The sequence below is a fragment of the Otolemur garnettii genome, unplaced genomic scaffold (assembly GCF_000181295.1).
Source record: "Otolemur garnettii isolate 467f Iridium unplaced genomic scaffold, OtoGar3 scaffold00016, whole genome shotgun sequence".
Classification (NCBI taxonomy): Eukaryota; Metazoa; Chordata; class Mammalia; order Primates; family Galagidae; genus Otolemur; species Otolemur garnettii.
Window position 1 is genome coordinate 7,741,632 of NW_003852411.1, and position 27,558 is coordinate 7,769,189.

The 27,558-nt window shown below is 35.2% G+C and overlaps 2 protein-coding genes across 2 annotated transcripts in view; one reads left to right on the forward strand and one right to left on the reverse strand.

Moving 5' to 3' along the window:
* The window catches only part of TPR (translocated promoter region, nuclear basket protein), a 63,529-nt gene extending 42,594 nt beyond the window's left edge, over positions 1-20,935 (forward strand). The window contains exons 33-50 of the mRNA XM_012802573.2: positions 99-304; positions 532-593; positions 1,127-1,332; positions 2,430-2,702; positions 3,410-3,558; positions 4,179-4,262; positions 7,578-7,775; positions 8,661-8,789; positions 8,972-9,062; positions 10,900-11,075; positions 12,279-12,347; positions 12,458-12,552; positions 14,245-14,351; positions 15,624-15,719; positions 15,856-16,012; positions 18,164-18,282; positions 20,055-20,150; positions 20,746-20,935. Coding sequence (XP_012658027.1) covers positions 99-304; positions 532-593; positions 1,127-1,332; positions 2,430-2,702; positions 3,410-3,558; positions 4,179-4,262; positions 7,578-7,775; positions 8,661-8,789; positions 8,972-9,062; positions 10,900-11,075; positions 12,279-12,347; positions 12,458-12,552; positions 14,245-14,351; positions 15,624-15,719; positions 15,856-16,012; positions 18,164-18,282; positions 20,055-20,150; positions 20,746-20,801 — 2,369 coding nt within the window. The 3' untranslated portion in view covers positions 20,802-20,935. The remainder of the gene's footprint in view (positions 1-98; positions 305-531; positions 594-1,126; positions 1,333-2,429; positions 2,703-3,409; positions 3,559-4,178; positions 4,263-7,577; positions 7,776-8,660; positions 8,790-8,971; positions 9,063-10,899; positions 11,076-12,278; positions 12,348-12,457; positions 12,553-14,244; positions 14,352-15,623; positions 15,720-15,855; positions 16,013-18,163; positions 18,283-20,054; positions 20,151-20,745) is intronic.
* PRG4 (proteoglycan 4) overlaps positions 20,884-27,558 on the reverse strand; it is a 17,019-nt gene continuing 10,344 nt past the window's right edge. Inside the window, exons 7-13 of the mRNA XM_023510853.1 lie at positions 25,944-27,558; positions 25,240-25,317; positions 24,305-24,441; positions 23,886-24,042; positions 23,171-23,368; positions 22,566-22,691; positions 20,884-21,087 (exon numbers count right to left, since the gene is read on the reverse strand). The exon at positions 25,944-27,558 is cut by the window's right edge and continues 1 nt beyond it. Coding sequence (XP_023366621.1) covers positions 20,990-21,087; positions 22,566-22,691; positions 23,171-23,368; positions 23,886-24,042; positions 24,305-24,441; positions 25,240-25,317; positions 25,944-27,558 — 2,409 coding nt within the window. The 3' untranslated portion in view covers positions 20,884-20,989. The remainder of the gene's footprint in view (positions 21,088-22,565; positions 22,692-23,170; positions 23,369-23,885; positions 24,043-24,304; positions 24,442-25,239; positions 25,318-25,943) is intronic.

Sequence of the window (27,558 nt, forward strand, 5' to 3'; positions counted from 1 at the left end):
TACAGTAGTAGAATCTGATATCATTGAGTACCAAATTAGCACATACTCTTTTCAGTGTTCGATTATAAATTTGAATAATCACATGGGTACTTCTTTAGGTGTAAAAGATCAACTAACTAAAGAAAACGAAGAGCTTAAGCAAAGGAATGGAGCCTTAGATCAACAGAAAGATGAACTGGATGTTCGAATGACTGCTCTTAAGTCCCAATATGAAGGTCGAATTAGTCGTTTGGAAAGAGAACTCAGGGAGCACCAAGAGAGACACCTTGAACAGAGAGATGAGCCTCAGGAACCTTCTAATAAGGTGATGAGCTAGTTCTTTTTAAGTGAAAAATATTTTTCTTTTCTTTTCTTTTCTTTTTTATATACATGTTACTTGAAAGTACCTGGTGATTTAGGAGCCTTTGTTAGAGTGAATTTTGGCTAAATTTAGAGTATACAGTGAAAATTAACAATAAAAAATATTTTGATGACTGTGCTTGATGAAGTCTTGGGGGATAGGCACAAAAATCAATCTTTTTCTGTTTATAGGTTCCAGAACAGCAGAGACAGATCACCCTGAAAACAACTCCAGCTTCTGGTGAAAGAGGAATGTAAGTTTTATTTCTCTTATAGTCTTAGTGTTTTTCTTTTAAATTCCAAGGACTTTTTAGTGATCTTTGGGGAGAAAACAGAAGTCTATATATTCTTTTATAAGAACATATTTATCTCTTCAAAACCACCATATAGTTGCTAACTCTTGTTTTTTAGTATACTTTTCAGTCTTGCCAAGTACAGCTTTATAACAGAGAAAACATCTCATCTTTCAGTTGGTGATTGGCTTCTAAGTTAGTCTACTACTGATTTTCCCCGTCATATGACAGATGTGTCATATGACAAATACAGAAGCCCGGGCTGAGACTTGAATTCAGCCATTCAGTAGTTAAAGTCTACATTTTCAGGATGCATCACTCCAGAGTGGTGTTCTGTTTAATGCTTAAATTCAAAACTTCCTCAATAAGAGCTTTGAAATAGTTAGCAAACAAGTAGTAGAGAACTGTACTCACTGTCTTTCTAAAAGTATTTGTTTTAAATCTGTCTGATAAGTTTTTATGATACATTATTCTTGCATTTGCTCCTTTATAAGTGCCAGCACATCAGACCCACCAACAGCCAACATCAAGCCAACTCCTGTTGTTTCTACTCCAAGTAAAGTGACAGCTGCAGCTATGGCTGGAAATAAACCAACGCCCAGGGCTAGTATCCGCCCAATGGTTACACCTGCAACTGTAACAAATCCCACTACTACCCCAACAGCTACAGTGATGCCCACACAAGTGGAATTACAAGAAGGTTAGTAAAATGATACTGATCTGATAGAACTAACTGCTTTCTTTAGATTTATTATGGGAAGATGAAAGTAACTTCAAGGGTAAATGAACCATTCACTAAAGCTGCAGTCAGATATTATTGTGAAGGTGGGTATTTAGGATTTGAAGTGTATAACTTCCCAGGACACTTGTTAATGCAGATCTGCTTTTCCTGCCCTTTCTGCTTTGCTTTATTTTTAAGCTAAAGAAAGGGGAAATACGTCCCTATCAATATATTGTATGTTTTTCTAAGACCAAAATTTTCGATTCTAATGACTAAGAAAGATGATATGAAATCCACTCTAAAAAACTATTAAATTACTGGCTCGGCCCAACATTGCTTTCTCACTGAAATTATCTGGCCTTTTCATTGCTTCTCCATGTTTTTCTTATTAAAGCAATTATAGTTACTTGTTACTCATTAAAGCAATTACAGTTAATTATTCTCTTATATACATGCCTTTTTACAACGCCACTAGATTGAGCTCCCCCAGGACAAGAATCTTATCTTATGTTATATTATTTAATATTTTTATTCATCCCAAAAGATAAGGTGTTTAGCAAAATTTTGCTACGGGCATATTTACTTGAGTCTTATTTTGATATGTATATTAGAACTCAGTGAATTATTCAAGTATTTAGAAATATGATTTATGTGTACGTTATCTAAGTACAGAATTTTATCTCAACGTGATCCAACAAAATGATTAACAAATACATTAACAATTCAGCTTACTATGTTATAATGTCAAGTAGAAAAAATGCTGAATGAAAACTTCTAATTTGACTTTGAGCTTTTTAATTTTATTTGATAATACTTTAAATGAAATAATGCAGAAGCAGTTGCAGATATTAATTTTTTTAATTCAGCCAGTAATTTATTGTACGCTATCATTATCAATCCCATAGGTAGTACAAAAATCCATAATACCTTTACCCACAATGCTTCTGTCTAATAAGTTAGCAAGAGAATAATTATGCAATATTATGAAAAATGTGACATGTACCACAATAAGGAAGGATGATTCCAGCTTTGGTAAGAGTGGAAGACTTATATTAAACATTATAATTATTTTTCAGCTATGCAGTCAGAAGGACCCGTGGAACATGTTCCGGTTTTTGGAAGCACAAGTGGATCTGTTCGGTCAACTAGCCCTAACGTCCAGCCTTCGCTCTCTCAACCCATTCTAACTGTTCAGCAGCAAATACAGGCTACAGCTTTTGTGCAACCCACTCAACAGACTCATGCTCAGATTGAGCCTGCCAATCAAGAGTTATCACCAAACATACTAGAGGTTGTTCAGAGTTCTCCAGTTGAACGGCCTTCTACTTCCACAGCAGTATTTGGCACTGGTAAGTTTAATTTTAAAATGAAGTTAGAGTAGAACTATACATTTATGATCTCTTACATATCTTGAGTATTCTTTGTACCTACTTGCTTTCTTTCCTCCAGATATTAAAATGAACGAGTACGTTCCTAACATTTCATTTTATGTTTACTTTTGAATTTGGCTATTTTTTAAATAAGTTGTTTTTGTCATGAAGACCTTTCTTCCCTTCCAGCTATTCTTTGACTGTTTTTAAAGATGAAACAACCAAAAACATATTATATATATATATATCTTAATACAGGTCCTGAGGACTAAAAGACACCAGAGATAAAACCACATACTGATTTACATACAGTGTAAATTTTTTCATCCAAGGACACCTGGGTTTAATAAAAGACCTCTTTGTAAACTTTGTAAATGCCAATTATGTATCAGTATAATTTCATTCAATCAGATGTTGCAGGAGTTAGGGGTCTTTATTAACCAAAGGATAGACTAGTGTAAAAACATTGATTTAGAGTGTAAGTTGCTTTTTGTTTATCCACAGATTTAACAGAAACAAATTATGTTGATAGACATATATCTAGGACTTAATTGATTATATTTTAATTTGTACAATTAAATGTTTACTGTGTCTTTCTTTGGGTACGTGACCATTGACTAAATTACTGTTGTTTAAATTGAGTTATTATGCTCTGATTTCAAAATTTAAACTATGTGATTTAAAAGTTTCAGCTACCCCAAGTTCTTCTTTGCCAAAGCGTACACGTGAAGAAGAAGAGGATAGCACCATAGAAGCATCAGACCAAGTCTCTGATGACACAGTGGAAATGCCTCTTCCTAAGAAGTTGAAAAGTGTTACACCTGTAGGAACTGAGGTGTGCAAAGTTCATTTTGTTTATTTTTATTTTTACCAGGAAGTCTAAGGTATTTTCAGTTATAGCCTTATAAAAATAACCTTTGGAGCAAAAATGCATTATCTGGAAAACACTCTTTTGAACTTTATATATAAAGTTTCTACTGTCAGCCTATGTGACAATACCCATGGTATTTTATATTCTTTGCATATCTTCATTCGAATTTGTTACCATTTCAGTAAAAGTAATTACAAACATGTAAGTTGAATTCCATTTCAAAGATTTTTAAGCTTATAAGTCTCATGGGCATTTTGTTATCTGTCTTCTTTTGTAAAATTAACCAAAATTATATTCTTTTATTTTTTTGTTGTTGTTAGGACTAAATTATAATGAATTAGGTTTTATATCAAACATAAAGGCTACTTTAGTTTCTTTTGTATATATTGATGTTTATAAGTCTTATTTTATATATACGGAAAAGGAATGTGATTATATTTTATAAATAAAGTAAGTGGATTTTTATCTTATATAGTTTTAAAACTGTAGATTTGAGGTTTTCTTAATCAAGAGAGCAAACAGAACAGATAACCCTTCATCTAGTGCTCCTGATACATTTAATATACCTGCATTTTATGATTCAGGAAGAAGTTATGGCAGAAGAAAGTACTGATGGAGAGGTAGAGACTCAAGCATACAACCAAGATTCTCAAGATTCCATTGGAGAAGTAAGTAAAGGGAAAAATTAAAAGTAATGAATGGTTGCTTTTAATGATTGAAATTAACATTGACAAATTAAAACATTTTTGGAATTTTTTTAACTTGTTCTCATATTTAATAAAATATTACTGGAATTAAGCAGTGCTCTTTCTACTTATTTTACTCCTGTGAGTATAGTACCTTCTAAACTTACATTAAAGAAATGTTTTTGTTTAGATGCAGTGCAGAGTTCCTGATTTTCCAGGGTGGTTGTGAGTAAAGATTATCCACTATTTTAAGTATGTGGATAGATGAGAGTGTTGATTGAGTCTTGCCTCACTTGTGAGGTTCTTTATTGTTTGCTTTACAGAATTAAATAATCCATGAAAGGAAATGCGTTTGTATACTTCATTTTCTGGAGTCTCATTGAGTTTTCCCTAGAGCAGCTTCACTGGTAGAAAGAAGATAGACTGAAGTTACAAGACACTAGGTTCCATTCCTAGCTTCTCCACTTAGAAGCTCTGAGACTATACTCATGTTATTAATTCTCTCAGTTGTCTCACTTTACAACAAAGCAAAATTTTTAAGATTGTGAAGTACCTAAAACCTGCCCACATACTAGGCACTCAAAACACTATTACTTTCCTTCTGTTCCTCTGCTCCAAAAAATGAGAATTTATATATGTATATAATAATATTAGTAGTTAACCATTAAGTAATACTTAACACAGAACTCATTACCATATGTCAAGTGTTGATGTATGAAATTTGCATTTATTCACTTTGGGAGGCCAAGGTGGGAAGATACCTGAGGCCATTAGATTGAGATTAGCTCGAACAGGAGCAAGATCCCATCTCTGCAAAAAAGAAAGGGAAAAATTAGCCAGGCATGGTTACTCACATTTGTTATCCCAGATTCTTAGGAGCCTGACTCAGGAGGATCACTTGAGCCCAGGAATTTTAGGTTGCATTGAGCTATGATGATGCCACTGCACCAAGACCCTGTCCAAAAAAATAACAATAATTATAATTGCATTTATTAAATAATTTGATCCTCATAAACCTGCTTTATAAATGAAGAAACTGATACCTAGGTGAGTTATCTACTCAAGTTCAAACAGCATTAGAGCTAGGATTTGAACCCAAGCTATATTGTTTTCACCTGACCTCTTAAGCTTGAAACAATTCTTTATCTCTGGATAAACTTTTAGGATCTTTTTATATCTTACAGAATTGTCCCACACTAATCTTAAGTAACATAAATTGCAAGTAAATTTTAGTTTCTTAGATACTTTTATTCTGTAAGTTAATTTTACCAGCTTTTCTTGACTAAAAACACAGAACTAAACTAGTAACTGAATGCATAGTACAGGTTGGATATCTAGTTTGAAAATACAAAATTCACAATGCTCTAAAATCCAAAACTGAGTGCCAGCGTGAAAGTCAACGTGGAATATTCCATACCTTTACCTCATGTGACAGGTCACAGTCAAAACTTTGCTTCATTCACAAAACTGTTAAAATATTATATATAATTACCTTCAAGCTGTGTGTTTAAGGTATCTATGCAACATAAATGAATTTCATGTTTAGACTTGGGTCTTATCCCAAATATATCTCATTATCTATATGCAGATATTCCAAAATACAAAAAGATTCAAAATTCTAAACACTTCCGCATTGAGTATACCTAAGCATTTCAGAAAAGGTATACTCACCCTCATCTGCTCCATTTATCTTTCAGAGAAAGAACATAAAAACAATTTGAAATAATAAGATGTGACTCTCTATTCTCAGACTTGGTTAAATTATGCTAAAATATATCTATGAAAACCTTTTTAGGCGGGTGCAGTGGCTCATGCCTGTAATCCTAGGACTTTAGAAGGTCAAGGCAGGAAGATTGCTTAAGCTCAGGAGTTCAAGACCAGCCTGAGCAAGAGCAAGGCCCCATCTCTACTAAAAGTAGAAAAGAAAATTAGCTGGGCCTCATGGCAGGCACCAGTAATCCCAGCTACTTGGGAGGCTAAGGCAGGAGGATTGCTTGTGCCCAGTTGTTTGAGATTGCTGTGAGCTAGGCTGAGGCCACAGTACTCTGGCCTGGGCAAGAATTGTGACTGTGTCTTTTTAAAAAAAAAAAACAAGTACCATTTAACTTCAACTTCTTCTTCCACCCCTCTAGCACTGTCTATTGAATATATAATAGGTCATTTTTCTGATTTTGTAACAACAAAGCAGATGTTTTTTGTAAAGTGTTGCTTTTCCTGAAATAAGCATGTCACTGTAAGACACATTTTTAATTATACTATTACTTACTCATTTTTTCCATTATGCTCTACATTATTTTTTGTGAATGTTTTAGTTCAAATGACATTGTTGCTAGCATATAAAAAAGATATGATGCATTACTGAGTGTATAAGTCAAAAAGTAGACATTTAATTTTTTATAGTAAATATTAGAAATAGAGTTAAACAAAATAGAATTGTGTAAGTAGATTCAACAAGGAATTATTTTAGTATCTCATATCATTGTGTTTTGAAGGTTTAGGATAATCAGTTCAGGGGACAGTTTTCTTTTTCAAATGATAATAGTATCTGTTTTACTCAGTGAATTTCCAGATTATTTCTAGTTTAGGGGAAATTTTTTTAAGAAGATATTGCAGGCCCATATATATCCTTTTTCTGACTTCCTTCTACTGTTTACACTGTTAATCAATCACGTTGGTTACTGACCGCTTGAAATAAGGCTAATCCAAACTGAGATAAGAGTAGCATACACATCAGACTTTGAAGACTTGTAAGTTTTAAAATGTGTAAAATATCTGCTTAATAATTTATAAAGTGATTACATGTTGAAATGAAGTTTTACATAATTTTGGTAATGATTAAAATTCATTTCACATATTTATTTTCCTTTTTTAAAGTGACTACTAGAAAATTTAAAATTCTATTTTGCACACATTACAGCTCACATATTTCTTTTGGACAGCACTGATCGACAACATAACACTGTAGTATTTTTGTTTGTTTTATTAAATGATAGCTGTGTACATTAATGCTACACTGTAGTTTTGATCATGCATGTATTTGTATAATTTTTTCCTCCTTATTACCCAGTAAGATTTATAATAGTTCTTCTAAAGGAAGACAGTAAAGAAACTCAAAGTTTCATCTTCTTTAACTAGCATTTCAAATTAATTCCACTTTAAAATCATATTTTTAAAACTGCTTCTAGTTCATAAGCATTCTTTAGTCTTTACAGTTATCTGTTTGATAGCTCACTGATAGTTTTAGGTTTGGTTTTTTGTGTGTGTTTTTTTCCAATCTTTGACTTTTTATTTTTAAAGGGAGTCACCCAGGGAGATTATACACCTATGGAAGACAGTGAAGAAACCTCTCAGTCTCTGCAAATAGATCTTGGACCACTTCAGTCAGACCAGCAAACAACTTCATCCCAGGATGGTCAAGGCAAAGGCGATGATGTCATTGTAATTGACAGTGATGATGAGGAAGAGGATGATGATGACAATGATGGAGAACATGAGGTAAATTTGATTTGAAATCATCCAGGTGTTTCTAAGCTATTAGATAAAAGTGTACAATCCTTGGGATTCTGATTCCTAGTCAGCTTAAGTAGATTTTGAACTAATAGTTCAAATAGAACTAATATCCTGATGAGTTCAGATATTAACATTGTATAATGAAAATGAATGTAGAACCAGTGCCAGAAAGTTCTAGTTTTAAGAATTTTTTTTAATGAATGAAAATGAATGTAGAACCAGTGCTAGAAAGTTCTAGTTTTAAGAATTTTTTTTTTAATGTTTGCTGAGCATTTAGTATTTGTTCTCATTTAAACTTAACCTTAAATCTTATTGTAAGTGACTGTATGAATTTAATTGTAAACATTATGGTTTCTGGAAATAAAAAGAAGAAATGTGGATTTTTTTTTCTCCTAGAGCCCCACAATTTATCTCAGAAGTAATTGAGGATACCATCATGGAAGCATATTCTAACTGAAATACATTGTATTTTCTTTTGGAATTTAATTCTATATCGACAGCTTTTTGTTTTGTACTTTTTGGTTAATAAAGCAGCATTTAAAAAAAATGTATAGTGTAATTTCATTATTTTCTTCTTTAACGCGACCTATTTAAAGTCGACCACTTGACACTTTGCAGACATCTAGGGGCAATAATCTTTGAATGATCTCATGTGAATGGTTAGAATTCAAATTGCTTATTATTTTACTAATTCTTGTAAGCATCACGGTTGTATTTTTTGGTGGTGCTGAACTGATTCCATACAATTCTTAAGACAAGTATTTCACGATCGTTGATGAATCACTTAAGTTTCTTTGTATGCTATCAAGGTATGGAGCACATGTGGGCCATATTCTAGATTGTTTTTTATACTTGTTATTTATACTTTAGGATTATGAGGAAGATGAGGAAGATGATGATGACGACGACGACACAGGGATGGGAGACGAGGGTGAAGATAGCAATGAAGGAACTGGAAGTGCAGATGGCAATGATGGATATGAAGCTGATGATGCTGAGGTAACTGGCTAGAATTTTTACCATTCATTTTCTTTAAGACTTTGCTTAGAGAACTTGCTGTTTTCCACGAATATAGAAAAGCCTACTATGCCTCTGTTTGTTTTTGTTGTGGTTTGGTTTAGTTAAGTTAGTCTGGTTTTTTAAGGTAACTGTTCGATTTACTTATCACATTTGGTTTTTAGGGTGGTGATGGAACTGATCCAGGTACAGAAACAGAAGAAAGCATGGGTGGAGGTGAAGGTAATCAGAGAGCTGCTGATTCTCAGAACAGTGGTGAGTTTTATACTAGTCTTTTTTTAAATTGACTATTTATAAACTAAGTAATATTTTCTCAACCAGGTAATACTTTCTAAACTAAAATTGTATTTACCCTGTATAAATCTTATTTAGTAAATTGACAAGGTACTGACTCTTACTGTAGCTTTGTCACTACGGTGCTTTACTATAGGCTAGGATACTATTATATCAGGTGCTGTCATTTTACTCTCTATTCCACCTCACTGGTAGAAAGACATTTTGAAATCTAGCATTCTAAGTGCCATGTGCTGCTTGCCTAAGTAAGGGACGACATTAAAGGACTTCTAACACCAGAGGTCAGTCTAATCAACTGTCACGTACTAAGGTTTATGGACAGTGGAGCTTTGCATTGTGATCTGGTTTTCCAATGAACAAAAGATTTTTTGATCAATATAACATATCTTTTGTTATATTTTTGAAAGAAAGAGTCCTAGAGGTTTGCTAAAAGTTGTAGGAATAAAAGGATTATGGAAATTATAGAAAATAATTTTATTTTCATTGTTTCAAAATGTATGTTAGAGAATTAGTGATCATCTGGTATAATATTCATGATGTTACAGATAATACTGAACCAAAATCATGAGTGGTGATGTATTAAGTTACATATTTAGGTTAATGGGTGGGAAAACATTGTGTCTGGGTTTCTATAGGGCCCAGATATTTAAAAGGAGAAGATATATATTCCATTTGAATGATAAAGCAACACTTTCAGAGTGTTTTAGGAGAAAAATAAATTAATGAATATTAAGCCATGTAATAAAGAATAGTATGCTTTTTAAAAGAGGAAAGGAGAGAGAAATTGACATACATTTATATTTTATGAATATTTTGTAAACTAAGAGACATTTTGTATGTATCATGTAGTTGTATTAGAGGGAAAAATATATTTTTCTGGTATTATCACTAAAAGTTAAATCTATCAAGGGTGACTGTGCATAGCCAGCTTTTCCAAATGCTGAGAGACATTTTATTCTCTCTTTTTTTCTTGAAATCAAGCAAAAATAGGCCTGGTCATGTGCGGTCTGAATAAAATTAAGTTAGTAGATGAATTTGTTACATTGCCAAAAGTTTCTGACTGCTTTTCTTTACTTATATTCAATTATTTAATTCTTAAATCAAATTTAATCACGTTTAGGTACCAATGAAGAATCTTGAATCACAAAGAAGTAATTTAACCAAGGTCAAATAGCTACTAAAATCTTAGAGCAAGGATCTGATTCTAAACCTTAAGACTTTTTAACTATTAAATACTATGATACCCTATTCAGCTTTTCATAGTGAAGACAACTGTTTTTGTTTCTATAATGTGTGTAGAAGCTGATGCAGACATTTAAGGGACCGCTGAATTTCAAAATTTAGTAAACCAAATGTATAAAAGTATAGTTGTAAAGCTTTTTCTCAAACTTCTTTACCCTGTTTGATTGTTTTACTCTAGTCTGACTTTTAGGTTATTTGCCCACTTTATTAAGATCGATGTAAGATAAAATTTATTAAATACTTGTCACGTGTTGTTAAGTGCTCTATGTTGATTATTTGAAATCTTCCGAAAACCCTAACTTGAGAGTTACGTTTAGTCTACTAACCAACCAAAACTAGAGTCAGAGAGGTTAAGGGATTTCTTCAAGGCCACACAGCTGGTTATGTGCAGACCCTGTTATCTCTGAGTCAAAAACCCACCACACCTTACTACTTTACTTCTGGAAATATTAGTGAGGTTAACGTTGCTAATGGCAAGATTTATGCTTCTAGGAATTGTCCAGGTTATTTTGTAGTAAATTTAAGAGTTCAAAAATAAGCTTTTCTTTTCCTGTAGGTGAAGGAAATACAGAATCCTCTTTTTCCCAGGAGGTCTCTAGAGAACAGCAGCCATCATCAGCATCTGAAAGACAGACCCCTCGAGCCCCTCAGTCACCAAGACGCCCACCACACCCTCTTCCTCCACGACTGACCATTCATGCTCCACCTCAGGAGTTGGGGCCACCAGTTCAGGTATTAAAAGTACTTACTGGTCTTTCTAAAAATGAATTTTTTTAAATCTTGGCTTTTTTTCCGTTTTCATCAGATAGTTAGTTCTCTTTTTCTTTTGCTCAGAAATTAAGTGAACTTTTTAAGGCTTTGGCATAGTTTTATAAAATTTTTTAAACTAAAACTAGTCTCTTATTTCTTTTTCTTGAAATATGACACTAACTTAACTTTCATAAACATAATGAGCATGAGAAATGCAAGACTTACTAAAATTGAATATGATAGTCATATATGTAAATATAATAATTATAGTCACAGCAAATAAAATTCTGTTGCTATTTCTACAGGTTAGAAAAGAAAAAGTGTTTCTCGGATTTTAATTAAAGTGTATTTTAGTAGCTCGCTGCCTTCTGATTTGAAAGTTTCTTTCTATAAGGTGCACCACATATTTTTAAAAAATAAAGAGATTTCTATTCTACTTAATAGAACTTTTTTCTCTCATTTGTTTGTAATCACATATTTCCACTCCAAAATTAAGGAAAGTATACGTGACCCTTTACATTTAGCATGTAGTAGGTTTGGGTATCTCGTAATCAAAAATGCTTACAGAAATAGAAAAGTATAAAGTTTCTATTAATCTAGCTTGAGTTTTATCCTCAATGGAATGTGTTAAAAAACACTTTCAAGTATACATTCTACTAAAATACCACTGGTGAAGATAACTTCATTATGTGAATATAACAAGTCTTGAAGGACCATGTATAGGATACTGCAAATATAACAAATGTGTTTTAGGATTATCTTAATTGGGAAATAATTTATAAGAAGATGGTTCTGTTGTTTGATCTCCAAAGGACAGTTAAGCCTTAAAATCCAAAGGTGCTCTTGCTAACATTTTCAATTAAGGAGATGGGGAATTAAATTCATTTGCATAACAAAAAGAGCATAATTCATCTTAATTTAAATATTGGTTAACATTTTGTCTGTTGGTTAGGAAAATGTTTTGCTGTTGGTTAATATAGTCTGTATAATTAAAAATTTGTCACTGTTTAAAACTGATTTCTTTAGGACAAGAATAATTTTGTCCTTGAAAACATCCTATCGATTACTTATTTGCTAATATTTTAGTAATTTTATTGCCAGCAAAATAAGTATATCCGTTGATAATTGATAATTTGTTTTATTGCCTGATTCTTTAAGACAAATGTACTTATTTTCTTGACACAGAGAATTCAGATGTCCCGGAGGCAGTCTGTAGGACGTGGGCTTCAGTTGACTCCTGGAATAGGTGGCATGGTAAGTACTTACTCATCATGTAAAAGTGATTTGTTTGTTCAGCAGATATGTGTATAGTTCATATGTGTGACATTGTGCCTGTCAGCTACTGTTTTCTATCTCTGTTTTAGCAGCAGCATTTTTTTGATGATGAAGACAGAACAGTTCCAAGTACCCCAACTCTTGTGGTGCCACATCGTACTGATGGATTTGCTGAAGCAATTCAGTAAGTTAATAAAATAGAAACATAATTCGTACCTAGCCAAGTACTGTTTCTCTGTTAATTTATCATTTGATTGATTCATTAGTTGTTGATCCCTTCTCTACTGTGTACTAATAAGCACTTGGGATAGGAGGGTTGAGGATATAGAGTGGGGAAAATTATACAGAGGTGAATCAAACACAGTTGCCCCTATCAAGAATTTTAAATTTAAAGACAATATAACAGTGGTTAAGACCATGGTCTCTAGAGTTCAAATGCCTGTGTTTAAAACCTAGCTGTACTGCTTACTAGTAATAACAAGTTTCTTGGGTTCTCCATTCCTGAGAATCCTCATTTTTAAAGTGGGAATAATAATTCATTAGTTCCTACTTCATACATTGTGAGAATTAAGTGAATTTATTTGTGTTAACATGTTCAGGATATTAAACGATGCATAATAGATGATATATTGGTCAAGGTGTTGCTAATTGCAGTGACCATAATGGATAGTATTGTGAAAGTAACCAGCCATATGACCAACCAGCAATCTGGAAGAAAACTATAGGCATAGCAGTAAGCTTTGTTAATACGAATAAAGAAGTAATTTGTTCCAGCAATTGGGGGAATAAATCTGAAAAGACTTTAATATTTAATTCAGACTTGGAAAAAAATAGCTAACATTTATTGAGGATTTTTATTCATCAGCTTATTTAATCCTCATAACTGAGGGTAGACAATATTTTCAGTACCATTTTGCATATAAGGACACTGAAGCACAGAGATGATAGGTAATTTTAATTTAGCAGACATCAGACAGCCAGGAAGTAGGAGTTTTTGGGTTTCAAATCAATCTGGCTCTAGAATTTATGTTCACTGCTATGCTGTACCATTCCTCTTAGAAGATTAAAAGGCTTTCCATGTGGAAATACACATGTTTAATTGTGTCTGAAGTGTTATCTGCATAACAGGATGTACTGGAAAATCAAAATTTACAAGTTTCCACAAACCTGGGAAAAAGGTTAATTGTTCTGTAGCTATGGTAACATGGCAGTCAGAACCAGTTTTAAATGCGTTCAGTGCGTTCAATTAACCACAATCTATCTCAGCAAACACACTCTGCAAGCCAGCCAGTAATGTCAGCTCTTGCCTTTTGAAAGTCAGCAGTTAAGAAGACACTCCAATAAACAAGCTTCACCAGTCTCAGAACCACGTTTCCTGATAACCATATATAAGAATAGTAGTAGTCTTGGAAAGAATGTGCCTAACATAGCTTTTTCTTTATAAAAAGCAATAAATTCAGTTTTGCCTTTTTTATTTCAGATATTGAGATTTAGTCTGATTATCTGACAAAGACTGAAAAAGTAGAATGAGACCTTGTCAACAGGTAGCCAAGTGCCTTGTAAAGAAATTTGGATTTTATTTTTAAGATATCAGGGAGCTACTAGTGATTTTGTTCCAGATAGGAAATTTGAGGACTGGTTCAAGAGAGCTCACAGTTCTTCCATTAGAGGATAACTATATGGAGACAAGTTTAAAGTTCACTAACGACTGCTTTTTTGAGTCTTTTTATAAGAAACCCTTCATTGACTTTATTTTCAACCATTTTCCTTCCCAGTTCATTAATGCTCATTCTTCCTGTATTTTTTACACCATTATCATTTAAATGGAGTAACTTTCAATTTCATCTCAAACTAATTTTTTCCATTTACCATTTAGTTCCCCTCAGGTTGCTGGTGTTCCTAGATTCCGGTTTGGGCCACCTGAAGACATGCCCCAAACAAGTTCTAGTCATTCTGATCTTGGTCAGCTTGCTTCTCAAGGAGGTAAATAGTTAAATAGACCCTTATGTTTCCTGGATTTTTATGTATTCCATAATAAGCTATTATGATTTCAACTTTTTACCAAAGTACAAATACAAATATTTTAAAAGTTGATACTTAAATAATCCCTTTGCTAATTTATGAAGAAAGCTATTTAATATACTTATTAAGCATTGCTTTACATATAAATCTTATCTTTCCAACAAAGTTGTTACTTCTTTGAGCATAGGGACTAGTTTTTACGTTTGCATCTCTTCCAACTCCTAGAATAGTGTCTTACTTCTATTAAGTATTCAACAATATTAAGTAATGTCAAGTATTGTTGAACCGATAAACATACACAGGTGCTACTAGCATTCTTCTGCTGAAAGGATTGCAGTATGTTTTCTGTTTACATTTTGACACATAACATTCCTGGGTAAAAGTATAAGACTAGTCATATGTTTTCTTTTAACACTATTTACAAAAAAAAAAAGTGTTCAAAATACATGGACTAAAATGACTCCTAAATTAAGTAGTGGAAGTACTTTGTTTTCTGCCTTATCAATTACACTGTGTATGGAATTGATTACCTCTTAATTTTCAGTTGGAATTTATGTAACCCACTATATTTCTGGAAGCTCTCTGACATTTTATAAGTGAACATATTTAATAGAATGTATATTATTTTAATAATAAGCTCAAGACAAAAGCAGCCATTATAAAAGTCACATAATATTTAGTCATTTAGGATGTTAGTTCTAACACTGGAGGGCTCTACTAATAAGAAATTATAAGCTGACTTTATAAATTTGAAGTGTTATGTGACTTTGTATGTTAGGATAATTTCCTAGACTTGGAAATCACATCTAGGCTTAAACTGAAATGCCACTGCTTACTAACTTTCTCTGTGGGAGAGTTAATCAACATGTTTGAACTTCAGTTTTGTTAGCAAAAGAGAGATGATAAATACCTTACAGTTTTTGGTAAGGGATAGATATTAGCATAGTATCTAGTTCATAGTTGGATATTTAATAAAGTTAGCTTGTACGAAACTAGTAGGAACATTTTAGCAGATTTTTTAGGGGTGCTCTATTTAGTGTTGGGTAATTTAAAGCATTGGTTTAAATTGTATTTAAAATTTGAGACGTGAATTTTCATTTCATTGAACAGTTAAATTGTAAGCTTCAGCAAAGTCGTGTGCCTCTACTAATTAATGTTTCTCTTTCAGATACCTGACATATTGACAATTCTGTGTTCTTTTAGTCATTCATTAATATTAAGACTTTTCTTCAGGTTTAGGAATGTATGAAACACCCCTCTTCCTAGCTCATGAGGAAGAGTCAGGTGGCCGAAGTGTTCCCACTACTCCTCTACAAGTGGCAGCCCCAGGTAGGGATCAGAAGCAGACTAATGGGATTTATTCCTTATTGGTAAAATGGAAACCTATAAAATACCTTCAGGCTAAAACTTTTATGAACTTAAAAGTTAAAGTTTGAATTTTTCATTTTTTTCTTTGTTTTTTAAGTGACTGTATTTACTGAGAGTACCACCTCTGATGCTTCAGAGCATGCCTCTCAGTCTGTTCCAATGGTGACAACCTCTACTGGCACTTTATCTACAACAAATGAAACAGCAACAGGTGATGATGGAGACGAAGTATTTGTGGAAGCAGAATCCGAAGGGTAATTTATTTTATAGTTTTTGCTTGCTTTAGACTCACCAGACTTATACAGTTGTTTTCCTTTAGCTGGGGGAAAAAAATCTGTTAAGCTCTACTTGTAACAGCATCCTACTAAAAATCTGAACCAGGCTGGGCACTGTGCCTCACTCCTGTAATCCTGGCACTCTGGGAGGCCGAGACAGGTAGATTGCTTAAGCTCAGAAGTTCCAGACCAGCCTGAGCAAAGTGATTCTTTTTTTCTATTTTCCAAAAATAGAAAAACTAGCCAGGCATTGTGATGGGCACCTGTAGTCCCAGCTGCTCGGGAGGCTAAGGCAAGAGGATCACTTGAACCCAAGAGTTTGAGTTTGCTGTGAGCTATGAGGACATGGCACTCTACTGAGAGTAACAAATAAACTCTGCCAAAAAAAAAAAAAATAGAAATAATAAATAAACTGAACCAAACCATATACTTAAAAAGACTGTTTTACATATAGTAATATATTTTATAACTTGAAGATTATTATAGAAGACAAATAATTTTTAAAGCCATTATCTCCCTAAAAATTGTATGATGGATATGTTCTAGATGAAAGTATTTTATTAAAAGTATTGGTCCCTTTCCACTCACATAGCTGCTTGAACTTTTCCCTAAGAAAGTAGCCTTTCGGTGAAAATTGGGAATATTAGGAAATGACTCACTTTTCCATTTAGCAGTGAGCTCTGAAGAGATCCTGAGTCTTCATTTGTGCACATTTATTTAGACTTTGGTGCCTGAAATACTGGCTTTATAAAAATTACAGATTTTCTAGTAGTTTTTGAGACAGAACTACATTTTTTTAATAACATAGCAGTTATAAAAAAGTTTAACAAAAGGGTTTCATGACAAATCCTTTGGATTTTTTTTTAAGCCAAAAGAAATGGTGTAACTTAATGGAACAGGCCATGGACAGTGATCTTAAAGAGGTTATTTAACTTTAAAGATAGAACCTAATTCTTTATAAAATAAAAAATAATAATAATAATTGGACCACCTCATGATCAGAAGCACAGCCAGAAGTAGAACCCAGATTTCCTAAGTGAACTCAAGAATTTTATTTTATTTAGCAACATTTTCATACAGTAGTTATGGGCCAACTCTAGTATGTGAGGAAAAAAGTAGGTCAATTGTTACTCTTTAACATGGTGCTATTTAACTTGATTTGGCACTTTTATACAGAAACTATCCATGTTACTGGTTAACTCATAACTGGTCAGCAGTGTGTTGATGTGGAGGACGGTAAAGACTCTGTTGTGAATACTAGCTTCCATTAACTCTGTATCATGCATTCAAGGCTCTTTGTATGTCGTATCTAACCTACACATTATTAGTGCAAAGTGTTATGTACATTATACAAATGAAAAACCTCAGACTCAGAGCATGTTACAGTAACTTGCTTAGACTATACTATTGGTAACCAGCTCAAACTGGATTTGAAACCCTAACTTCAAATCCTAATGTAAAATGCATTTTACATTTCACCAGCACTTCTCAATTTTAGCACATACTTCTAAGAGATATCTCTCAGCTAAATTATTACTAGTAACCACTGAAGTTTGTAAATGGTTAAAAAAAAAACCGGAGCACATATGTGTTGTTCACATACTGACTCACTCTCTTGCTTCTTGAGTGGGAAAAAGATGGAGTTGTAACCATTTAGCTAGGAATTAAACATACCCAAAGCCTATCTCCAAGGGGGTAGAGCTCATGGGGAGTTACTGGTGTATGATTTAGTAGTGTGACTAATTTTAATTATTTTAATACTCCTAAAAAGTTTTGGGATCTCTTAAAATCTGGACAGTATATTTCCTGTGAGTGTCAAAAATGTGAATATCCTTGTCAAAAGGAAAGAAGGAAACAAAAAAAAAAAAGAAGAAAAGCTAAAACTGAAGTTGGACCATGTGCTGGTGAGAAAAGAAATGAAGAAAAAGCAGCTTTACCCTTCCTTACCTCCTTTCTTCCTGCCCCTTTATAAAATATGTACAGTTACCAAGATCAGAGTATGTCCTTTTTAGTTTAAGGAAAGATTTGGATGATTTAAGTGATCAACTAGATCAAAAAGAATTTGGAAATAATTTAGGATACATTGTAGAATCAGTTTTGTCTTTTCTAATCAATTTCTGTTTTCCTCAGCATTAGTTCAGAAGCAGGCCTAGAAATTGATAGCCAGCAGGAAGAAGAGCCTGTTCAGGTGTCTGATGAGTCTGATCTCCCTTCTACCAGCCAAGATCCTCCTTCCAGCTCTTCTGTAGGTGAGTTCGTGCTCTTGACTATAGTACAACTCTTACACATCAGACTTGTCTGTGAAAACAGTTGGGTTAGTAACAAATCCTTCATTCATTTTGTGTGTGTGTGTGTGTGTTTTAAAATGCTTTATTTAGGAGGGAAATTGTATTATTGAAGTGAATTTGCTTGATATTGAGGTCATTATTTCTAAGAATATTCTGACATCAATAACCATAAATATGGCGATGGTGGATCCATCCCAAAATTAGTGGTATAACTAAAAGAATAGTTCACTTAGGATTCATCTAGACGAGTGATTCTCCACATGTTCTGTAGAGTTCTTGCATTGCTTAGAGGTACTGCAGAGGTTGGGAATGGGCATACTGGGAGGGAAGCTATGGAGTGGTGAGGACTCCAGGCCTCCTGCCTCTGTTTGACCAGAGCAGCTCCATTTTTATTTGTTCTACATACTGGGGTTTGACATGAGATTTGATGTAGAAGGTTGAAAGGGGAAAGTTCTGTTGCTTAAAAAATGTTTGAAGTTTACTGAAGTAAACAGTTTCAGAATTTGGCTTTCCAAATTGAAGTGTATTTTGAAAAAAAGGTATCATGTCTCTTTCCTATAATAAAAATTATTATTTTTTTTTTTTGCAGTTTTTTTGGCTGGGGTGGGTTTGAACCCTCCACCTCTGGGATATGGGGCTGGTGCCCTACCCTTTTGAGCCATAGGCACCGCCCATAAAAGTCATTTTTTTGCATGTATAATAACAATTGGCATTTTTGAGCACTTACTGTGTATCAGGCAGTATTCTAAGTCTTTTATGTATATTTATTTACTCATTTGATTCTCCCAACAATTGAGTGTGGTAGGTACTCACCCCCATTTTATAGATATGGAGACAGAGGCACAGAAAGGGTGAATAACTTCTTTTAGGTCAAATAACTAATAAGTAATGGGCAAGCCAGGGTGCAGAAGGAAGTTTGGCTCTAGAGACTCCACTCTGAAACAATATGCCACACTAACTATCTATCTCAACATTTTTAGGCAGGAAATTCACTCAGTCATTCACTCTAATTATTTTCATTTTTGAATGGGAACCTTCAAATGAGAGGTTGATAAATCAAGTCATTGTAATTGCCTTGGCTTTCTTGGGCACAGGCTGCTATTGGAAGGCTTAAAGCAGAGGAATGACATGATCTGACTTTAAAGGCTTAACAGTATCAGTTTGGCTGCTGTGTAAAAGAGGTGAAAATGAGTAATGGACAGAAACCAGGAGAAAGTTAAGAGGCAGTTGCAGTAATTCACGAGAAAAGATGGTGATGGCTTCAGCATGACGGAAGACTTAAGATTGTGACAAATGGTCAGATCTGGGATATATATTTAAATTTGAGCTTGCAGGATTTGCTAATGACAAGATTTGGGGTGTCCAAAGTAGAAGAATCAGGTATGATTTATGTTCTGTTGTAAGGGCTGTTTGCTGAGGGGCCTGATAATTTGTGTTCCATCATATTTCCCAGCACCTAATGTAGTCACCAAGTAAATATTTATTAAATTAGTTGAGTGAATGAATGAAAAGTCAGCCTTTTTTTTTTTTTTTTTTTTTTTACAAATAAGGATTTTTGTTAACCATTTACCCTTTTTGCTTCGTTAAATGTCCTCTTACTGTTTAAAAAAATGTATTGAAAGTAAATGGACATGTCTACATGTTATTTATGCATTCATTTATTAATTAACTTGTGTCATAAGTGCTTTCTTGTTTTCTAAGTTCTTTTTTTAATATCTTCATGTTTTTCTTAGATACTAGCAGCAGTCAACCGAAGCCTTTTAGACGAGTGAGACTTCAGACAACATTGAGACAAGGCGTCCGTGGTCGTCAGTTTAACAGACAGAGAGGTGAATTTCTGGCATAGTGATTACACGATAGAATGTGGGATAGTAGTAAAGGAGACAAGTTTTCCAATCCTTAAACTTTCAATTTAATTTTTTAAATATTTTGAGGATTGATGAAATAATTACATGAGGAGCATGTGATATTTACTAATCTGGAAGCTTCTTGTAGATAGGTTTATATACCAAAGGTATATAATAAATGTGTGTTTATATATTGATTTCCTTCTTAAATTCAAATTAAGATTTGGAAAATTTAAAGTGTAACATAGTGCTATTATATTCATTTGTTATTCTCTATAGTGCTATTATATTCATTTGTTATATCTCTCTATCATCATTATATTGTTAAGTATTTTTTTATAGAACAAAATGAAATTTGTGACTTTGTTTTAGCTAGTAAAAAGAATTTAAAATTTTAATAATCTAATTGTTGTAATGGTTTCCATTAATGGTGTGGAGTATCTGACAATTTCATATCCACAATGCCTAGATATTTCATGCTGAAAACAATCTCTTGAAGAACTAGAGTAAATAAAAACCCTAGTTTTGAGTGTGTGAAAGATGAATTTAATTTTATTCTATATTTTTCTCTTAACAGGTGTGAGCCATGCAATGGGAAGTAGAGGAGGAATAAATAGAGGAAATATTAATTAAATTGTAAACTAAAATAACTGAATGAGATTGTTGTCTGCTTTAGTGTAATGTTGTCGAGTTTACAAACTTTTTGTATTTTAAATTGGTATGTTCATCTCAACATCTTTATTAATAAAATGTATTTCAGTGTCAAAGTTTATCATTCTTTCCTTCATTTGAATTAGTTGACTCTTCCTTTGCCCATCAGTTTAAGGACAATTATACCAGACTTTGGATAGCGTCTGTCCAGAACGAGTAGTAATTGCTCTTGCTGTTCTGCTAGGCACATCAATGTTATAGTATTGGTCTAAAAGGAAGAGAAGTCATTTTTTTTTAATTAAAAGGAAAATAAAACACTCAAAACTCAAAATAATGTTATTATGCTCAAAGACAGTGTTTATCATTTTAATATCAGAAATGTTTTTATGAATTTGAACATTCTTACAAAAAGTAAAACAAGTGCTTTAACCTTTCAGCATTTTTGATCTTTCAAAAGATTGACCTTTCAACATTTTCCAGTAAAATTTGGTTTCACTTTTCCTTTTGGAAATAATCCTTTAAAAACTAACTGAGTTAGTTTGAAAAATCAAGCTTATCTTTTTTTATTTTCCTGAGACAATCTCCCTCTGTTGCCCCAGACTAGAGTGCTGTGGTCTTAGCCTAGCTCACAACTAAGCCTTGCAACCTCAAACTTCAGGGTTCAAGTAATCCTACTGCCTCAACCTCCTAAGTAGTTGTGCCCCTCTAATTTTTCTACTTTTAGTAGATGTGGGGTCTTGCTCTTGCTCAGGCTGCTCTCAAACTCTTGACCTCAAGCAAGCCTTCTGCCTCGTCTTTGAAGTAGCTAGGACAACAGGTGCCCATAACAACACCTGGCTAATATTTCGACTTTTAGTAGAGGCTGGGTCTCACTCTTGCTCAGGTTGCCTTCAAGATCCTAAGCTCTGCAATCCTCCTGCCCCGGCCTCCCAGAATACTAAGATTCTAGGCATCAGGCGCCATACCTGGCTGAGCTTTTCCTTTTTTTTTTTTTTTAATTTTTTTGAGACGGAGCCTCAAGCTATCCCCCTGGGCAGAGTGCCATGGTATCACGCTCACAGCAACCTCCAACTCCTGGGCTCAAGTGAGTCTCCTGCCTCAGCCTCCCAAGTAGCTGGGACAACCGGCGCCCGCCACAGCGCCTGGCCATTTTTTGATTGCAGCCATCATTGTTGTTTGGCGGGCCCGGGCTGGGGATTCGAACCCGCCACCTTAGGTGTATGTGGCTGGCGCCTTAGCCGCTTGAGCCACAGGCGCCGAGCCAGCTTTTCCTTTTTTTAACAGTACCTTCTGATGTCATTCATATTATGGAATCAGGCAGAATAACTTACATTTCTGGGTTTTTGAAAGAAAAATGTCCTGGGTAATATAATTAATAAAATTAATTTCTCAGGAACTTCTTCTGGATCTTACAGACAGTATATTGATGCAAATCAGTATGATTTTGGGGCAAATAAGCTATCAGTGATAGAAGTAAATTACTGTTTTCAGTAGCAGTTTTACTCAAATAGTTGGAAGTTTTATCATAATTTCATGAAGGTTAGAGAAAGAACTGAATGGCAATACCATTTCATTTAATTGAATGAAATTCAAGCAAAAACCTAAATTATTTTTCACAGCAATTAGAATCAGTATTATAGTTGAGATTCTCACTTTTAGTCACCATTGTGCAGTTGGTGTTTTTGCTTTGATTATATTCATATGTACACCTCTCAAGAAACTCCAAAATTGTATTTAATAACTTACCCTTAGAAAAGGCATAGTAATCATAGCCATCAGGTTTTCTGATATTGGGCAGTGATATAGCTGAGGTGACCACATTTGGAAGTCCTCTCCACAGTGTGCTCACTTTCAATTCATTATGAAGGAAACCTGCAGATGACATTTTTCATAAAAGGCATCAGATAAAAGGCAATAGATTATTTTGGAAAAAGCCAGACAGATGGGCGTTTTAGTCTTAATTTATTCACTTAGTAGCTATTACATAGGTTAGATATTTAACTTTGGTGCCTCGGTTCTTGTCCTCTGACATAGAGCTGCTAGCTACCTTTTAGAACCGTTGAGGGCTACAGATTTGTATATAATGGTCTTGGTAAGAAGTACTTGATTGATAATATTTATTACAATTAAAAAACTTGAATAAAATTTGTAGTTCATGCATAAAGAAAACGTACTGCTCAGACTGTTCACTAAGGCAAGTTGATGTGTTTTGCTTCAATAATCTTAATTAGGTTTTGCTTCAATAATCTTCATTAGGGCTATTTGGTCAGTATTTGTATTTAATAAGCCTAACCCTGTAAAAAAAACTATCACTTGTACTTAAAGAATTTTTAACACAATAAAAATGTTACCTTTATCTTGATAAGCAACTCTGACTGGTGTATAGTGGATTGTGATAGTGTGTGTTTGAGAAGGTCCTATGGCCCGTTCAAAGCGACGTCTCCTGACCTGTGTTGTGTCTCCATACACAGAATAATTTATAGGAGGCCTTCTTCCAGGACACTTCCTGACCGGTTCCTGTTTGTAAGTATACTGCTGAACGCTGCCACCTGTTGGTCATGTGTGAGAAAGTCACATAGAATATGAAAATTAATCCTCTCAACACAGAACTTTTACAAATTGGATAAAATGATTATTTTTTTCTCGTTTTTCATAAAATATGTCTCGATGTTAATAGTTATTAGGCAAGTGTATTAAAAGTAATTATTAACACTGAAATACTTGTTGAATGCATACATGCAACAAATTGCATAGCTATGTATTTAACTTTAACTGAAAGTAAAGTGACCTAAAAATGCAGATGAATTGTGATTTACATGTCAAGAGACTCAAATACTTGTCACTGCCTTCAATTTTGCTATTTTTCATTGAAAACATTGAACATGATTTCAGTCATTAAAGATTTCTTTTGACAGTAAACTCAGTAATAAATGAAAACGTTAAATAAAAATCAGTTCTTAAAATACTTTATAATTTAGGGAAGCCCAGTGGCTCAAGGAGTAGAGCCCCGGCCAAAAACTGCAAAAAGAAAAAATTTTATAATTTTGTCAATTGTGTAACACATACCTCTCTTGAAAAAATACACAGATTCAGGCCTGTTCTTAAATTTGGCTATTGAAAGAGCTGCCACTATTTTTCCAGTTAGTCCATTAAATCCTTTCACAATTTGCTTGGGATACCCTGAATCTTTTACATCGTTGGTGAAACGCCAGTACTGAGAATCCTGATAATTTAAAAGAGAAAAGAATGTTAACAGTTTTGAAAAAGGTTAGTAACTCATTTTTAGATTTAAGTGTAGGAAGAAAGTGTCAACTTATTTAAATGTATCACAGTGACCAGTAAGTGTTAATTATGATTAATTTTGATTACTGAGTAATTCATTAAAATTTGGGAACACTTCTGAATTGGAGGATGAAGTGATCTGTGTTGTCACAAAGAATGCAGTTACTATTTGCTGATTTCTCACACAAAGATATTTTTGTTACCTTAAAGAAGAAAGTTTTTCCTTCACAGTTGCATCTCGTAAAAACAGTATCAATGGGGGAAGGAATACCCCAAACTTCAGTAATTCTACGAGCTGGAGATGGGGGAGTGAATGGATTTAGCATCCAGAAATAATGACCTAAAATTAAAGAGAGACATTTATGAAAAGATTTTAAATGGTTATCATAAAGAAAAGAAAAACAGCTTATGCCATGCATCGTAGGACTAGAAGTTTAGGCGGGTACAGGGGGTAGAGGTAGTTTTGGAGCATTTCTGAGAGCAGATATTTCTCAAGTCTGAAGAATAATCTAGCATAATCTTTGAGATGATTACTTTAGTTTTCCAGTTCCTCTAAAATCAGCCTCTTGGCCTATGACTTTAAACAACAAAGTCACTTATCCCAATTTGTTTATCTTTTAGAATTAAGGAGTTACAACTTAATGAGTACTAAAATCTCATCAGCCTCTGCTGTGTGAACGTGTTTTCAGATTTCATCTAAATAAGTTTTAAGAAGACTAAATTAGCAGAGAATTTAAGATGAAATAGCTGCTACTCTCCTGTTACCCTCCCACACAGAGTATAACACTTGAATACATCACGATTCAGATGTTATTTTCAAATAAAAGAAAGCACAGAATGCAAATCTTTATGCCATTTCATTTGCTATGAAAGTAAAATTGGAACTACCTGTCAAAGTCTCAGAGGTGAAAAATCTCAGTGGTATCAGTTTAGGGCATTTGGTTTGTTGCTTTAATTTGTCTAATTTTGCTAAGCGATATTTTGGTTATTACTCTCAGGTTCTCATAGTGAGAGGTAGGCTGATCAGTCAGGTTGCCCTCCGGAAACCTTAGCCCACGCTAGTGCTGTTCCCTGCTTTGGTTCTCGTAGGCGCCAACACCAAATAACGGGAAGAAAGAGAAATGTGCACATAGCTCACCTCGGAATGCAACTAGCGTCCCATTGCGTAAAGTAGTCAGTCCATCTACCGGCTTGCCGTTGCATAAATTGGTCTCATCTGAAGAAACAAAAAACAAATACAGAACTGCATGAAAAACGTTATGTTCTTTCCAAGTCCTCGAACAGAGTTCCCTTTCCTGTTGACCCTGCTCTAAGACCTTGAAGGGCATGGTTTGAGAAGTTTTGTTTGCATTTCAGAGGTAAAATAAGTGATATACTTCACAATTCCATTTTATTTAAGATGACACTATTCAAAAGTATTTTATAAAATTTTGTGAATTGAAATGGTCCAGGTTACTTTGGTCATCAGGTAAACTACACATTTACTATCTATATATGGAAAGTGAAATTCCATTTTTCAGTTCTGGCTGGTTTGGAAAACAATCCTCATATTTTTTTGACAATACCACCTCTGCTTCCTACAGATACATATACTAGGGTTAGATTCCTAGCCCTAAATTATTACTCAATTCCTAGCCCTAGATTCTTAATTTTCTGAAGACTGAATACCCTAAGCTATGCTTATTCCTCTTCTGACCTACAGGGAAACTGTAAAACTTCCCAGGCTAACAAGGTAATAGTTCTTAGTAAAGTGATCCTAAAGGAGAGCATTCTAGTTACCACATGTAAATTAACATGGCTAGTTTAAATGGAATAATTAAAACTGAAAGTGATTCTGATTACCTGAAAGCATAGGGTCGAAGCTAATGCCTTGATTGGGTCTTCTCACTATGTAATCACTGCCTGGAATAACTATAGGGATTAACACAGGGGGCCTGGGAATCAGGTGAGGTTTTTCTCCCCCAGGACCCTGCGCATCTTCGCTCCTTGGATTTTCTTCTACTTGTAGCGAGTTTGGAGTCTGCTTAGGGCTGACTGTGGTCTGGAGCGTGGTTTCTGCTCGAGAGATCGGGTTCACCGCAGGCATCGCCGTCGTCGTCTCTGGAGGAGCTGGTGTTGTCTTCGGCTTTCTTGGCCTTGGTTTTCTGGTAGAAGTGGGCTTCTTGGGCGCTTTAGTTGGCTTTCGGGGTTTAGGAGTTGTGGCTTTAGAATTAGCAGGCGTATCTGTCGGTTTAGCTGTTTGTTCAGGTGTTTGCGCGGTCTCTTCGGCTATGCTCGTTGTCTCCTTTGCTGTGGTAGTGACTTTGGGGGCCAGGGTCGTTGCTTTAGGAGTGGTCGCCCGGAGCCATGTGGCATCTTGAGCCGCATGGGATGTCACTCGTGGGGTTGTGCTTGTTGTTTGGGACGCAGTAGTTTCTTCTTTTGTGGCTGCGGTCTCTTCTGTCGTCATCTTAGGAGCCGCTGTTGTAGCTTCAGGGGTAGGACGTGTGTCTTTTTCTGTCGTCTTGTCTTTAGTTGGTGTAGTCATTTCAGATTTGCTCACCTCTGGAGTCTTACTCGTAGGTTCAGCAGGCTCCGTGGGACTGTTTTCAAGATCCTTTGGTGTGGGTTCTGCAGGGAACTCAGGAGTTGATTCAGGAGGGTTCTCTGGGATAGTGGGAGGCTCAGTGGTGGTACTTGGACTAGATGTGGTTGGAGCAGGTGTCTCAGGAGTAGTTGAAGCAGGCTCCCTGGTGGTAGTGGGTGCAGGGTCCTGGGGAGTAGTTGGAGCTGGTTCCTTGGGAGTAGTGGATGCGGGATCCTTGGGGCTGGTGGGTACAGGCTCCTTGGGGCTGGTAGGTGCAGGCTCCTTGGGGGTGGTGGGTGCAGGCTCCTTGGGGGTAGTGGGTGCGGGCTTCTCAGGAGTGGTGGAAGGCTGTTCTTTGGGGGTAGTGGGTTCAGGCTCCTTGGTGGTAGTGGGTGCAGGTTCCTTGGGGGAAGTGGGTGCAGGCTTCTCAGGAGTGGTGGAAGGCTGTTCTTTGGGGGTAGTGGGTGCAAGTTCCTTGGGGGTAGTGGGTGCAGGTTCCTTGGTGGTGGTGGGTGCAGGCTCCTCGGGGGTGGTGGGTGCAGGCTCCTTTGGGGTGGTGGGTGGAGGCTTCTTGGGGGTGGTGGGTTCAGGCTCCTTGGGGGAAGTGAGTTCAGGCTCCTTGGGGGTAGTGGGTTCAGCCTCCTTGGTGGTGGTGGGTGCAGGCTCCTTGGGGGTAGTGAGTTCAGGCTCCTTGGGGGTGGTGGGTGCAGGCTCTTTGGGGGTAGTGGGTTCAGGCTCCTTGGTGGTAGTGGGTGGTGGTTCTCTGGTGGTGGTGGGTGCAGGCTCCTTGGGGGTAGTGGGTGAAGGCTCCTTGGGTGTAGTGGGTTCAGCCTCCTTGGTGGTAGTGGGTGGTGGTTCTCTGGTGGTGGTGGGTGCAGGCTCCTTGGGGGT